General features: G+C 48.1%; 1 protein-coding gene across 1 annotated transcript in view; it reads right to left on the bottom strand.

The window, feature by feature from the left end:
* Window positions 1–219: 219 nt before the first annotated feature.
* LOC107081097 (calponin-3-like) overlaps window positions 220–1376 on the bottom strand; it is a 4871-nt gene continuing 3714 nt past the window's right edge. Inside the window, exon 2 of the mRNA XM_015369309.1 lies at window positions 220–493. Within this exon, the coding sequence (XP_015224795.1) occupies window positions 368–493 (126 nt within the window). The 3' untranslated portion in view covers window positions 220–367. The remainder of the gene's footprint in view (window positions 494–1376) is intronic.

Here is a 1376-nt window from a genome sequence, read left to right on the forward strand (position 1 = left end):
CATCATCCATCCATCAATCCATCCATCCATCAATCCATCATCCATCCATCAATCCATCCATCCATCAATCCATCATCCATCCATCCATCATCCATCCATCAATCCATCATCCATCCATCATTCCATCCATCAAATCCATCATCCATCCATCCATCATTCCATCCATCAATCCATCATCCATCCATCAATCCATCCATCCATCAATCCATCATCCATCCATCAATCCATCCATCCATCCATCCATCATACATCCATCCATCATCCATCCATCAATCCATCATCCACATCCATCTGATTGGTCCAGAGGAGGCTGAGCACAGCTGGGGACCAGCGAGTGGGATCAGTCAGAGGAACTGGGAGAGCAGACTTACTCGCAGAGGATGACTCCGTCCTTCAGACCCTTCTGGAAGTTCTCTCCGATGGCCATCCCTGTCACCTCCTCCATCCAGAAGCGCAGCTCCTCCTCCTTCTGGGGGTCATATTTCTGAGCAATCTGGGAAGAAGAGGAAGGCTGTTCAGTCAACAGAACCGGGCCTGTGAGGGTCCGGAAGTTACTGAATGAGGGCGGTTCTGTTCAACCCAAACCTCTATAGGACTTCAGTTACTAACAGGATCCCAACACCAGCAGCATTTAGGACCACACCTCCAGAACCAAACCACCCCATCTTCTTCTGATTGTACCAACAGGTCTGACCCGTTTAGGTCCAGCAGAACCGGGCTCTAATAAACATGTTCTCCTCATGGAGCTCATCTGATCAGAAACACTGGCTGCTCTCTCTCAGATTCCTGTTACAGTGGTTACCCCTAACAGCCCCCTCCATGACTGGCCGAGGCTTTTATTGTGAAAGTCTTCCCTACCATGAACAGACCCAGTAACTGGTCCAGTTCATCATCCAACCAGTTCGAACCCTGAGCAACAAACATCACTAAGAGGAACAAAACGAGGAAGAACTCTGGGCCGAGCCTCTAGGAGGATGACCTGACTACTGGTGTGACTGGACTCCAAGTCACTGACCCACTGGGAGCACTGGGAGCTGAACTGGTAGAGGTTTCTCACAGAGGCCCAACCCCAACCTGACCTCTGTTCTAGAGGTTCATCACATAGAGTGAACCTCTGTTCTAGAGGTTCATCAAATAGACTGAACCCCTGTTCTAGAGGTTCATCACATAGAGTGAACCTCTTTTATAGAGGTTCATCAAATAGACTGAACCTCTGTTCTAGAGGTTCATCACATAGAGTGAACCTCATTTATAGAGGTTCATCACATAGACTGAACCTCTGTTCTAGAGGTTCATCACATAGACTGAACCTCTGTTCTAGAGGTTCATCACATAGACTGAACCTCTGTTCTAGAGGTTCATCACATAGACTGAAC

This window comes from Cyprinodon variegatus, unplaced genomic scaffold (assembly GCF_000732505.1).
Source record: "Cyprinodon variegatus isolate N-32 unplaced genomic scaffold, C_variegatus-1.0 Scaffold2907, whole genome shotgun sequence".
Lineage (NCBI taxonomy): Eukaryota > Metazoa > Chordata > Actinopteri > Cyprinodontiformes > Cyprinodontidae > Cyprinodon > Cyprinodon variegatus.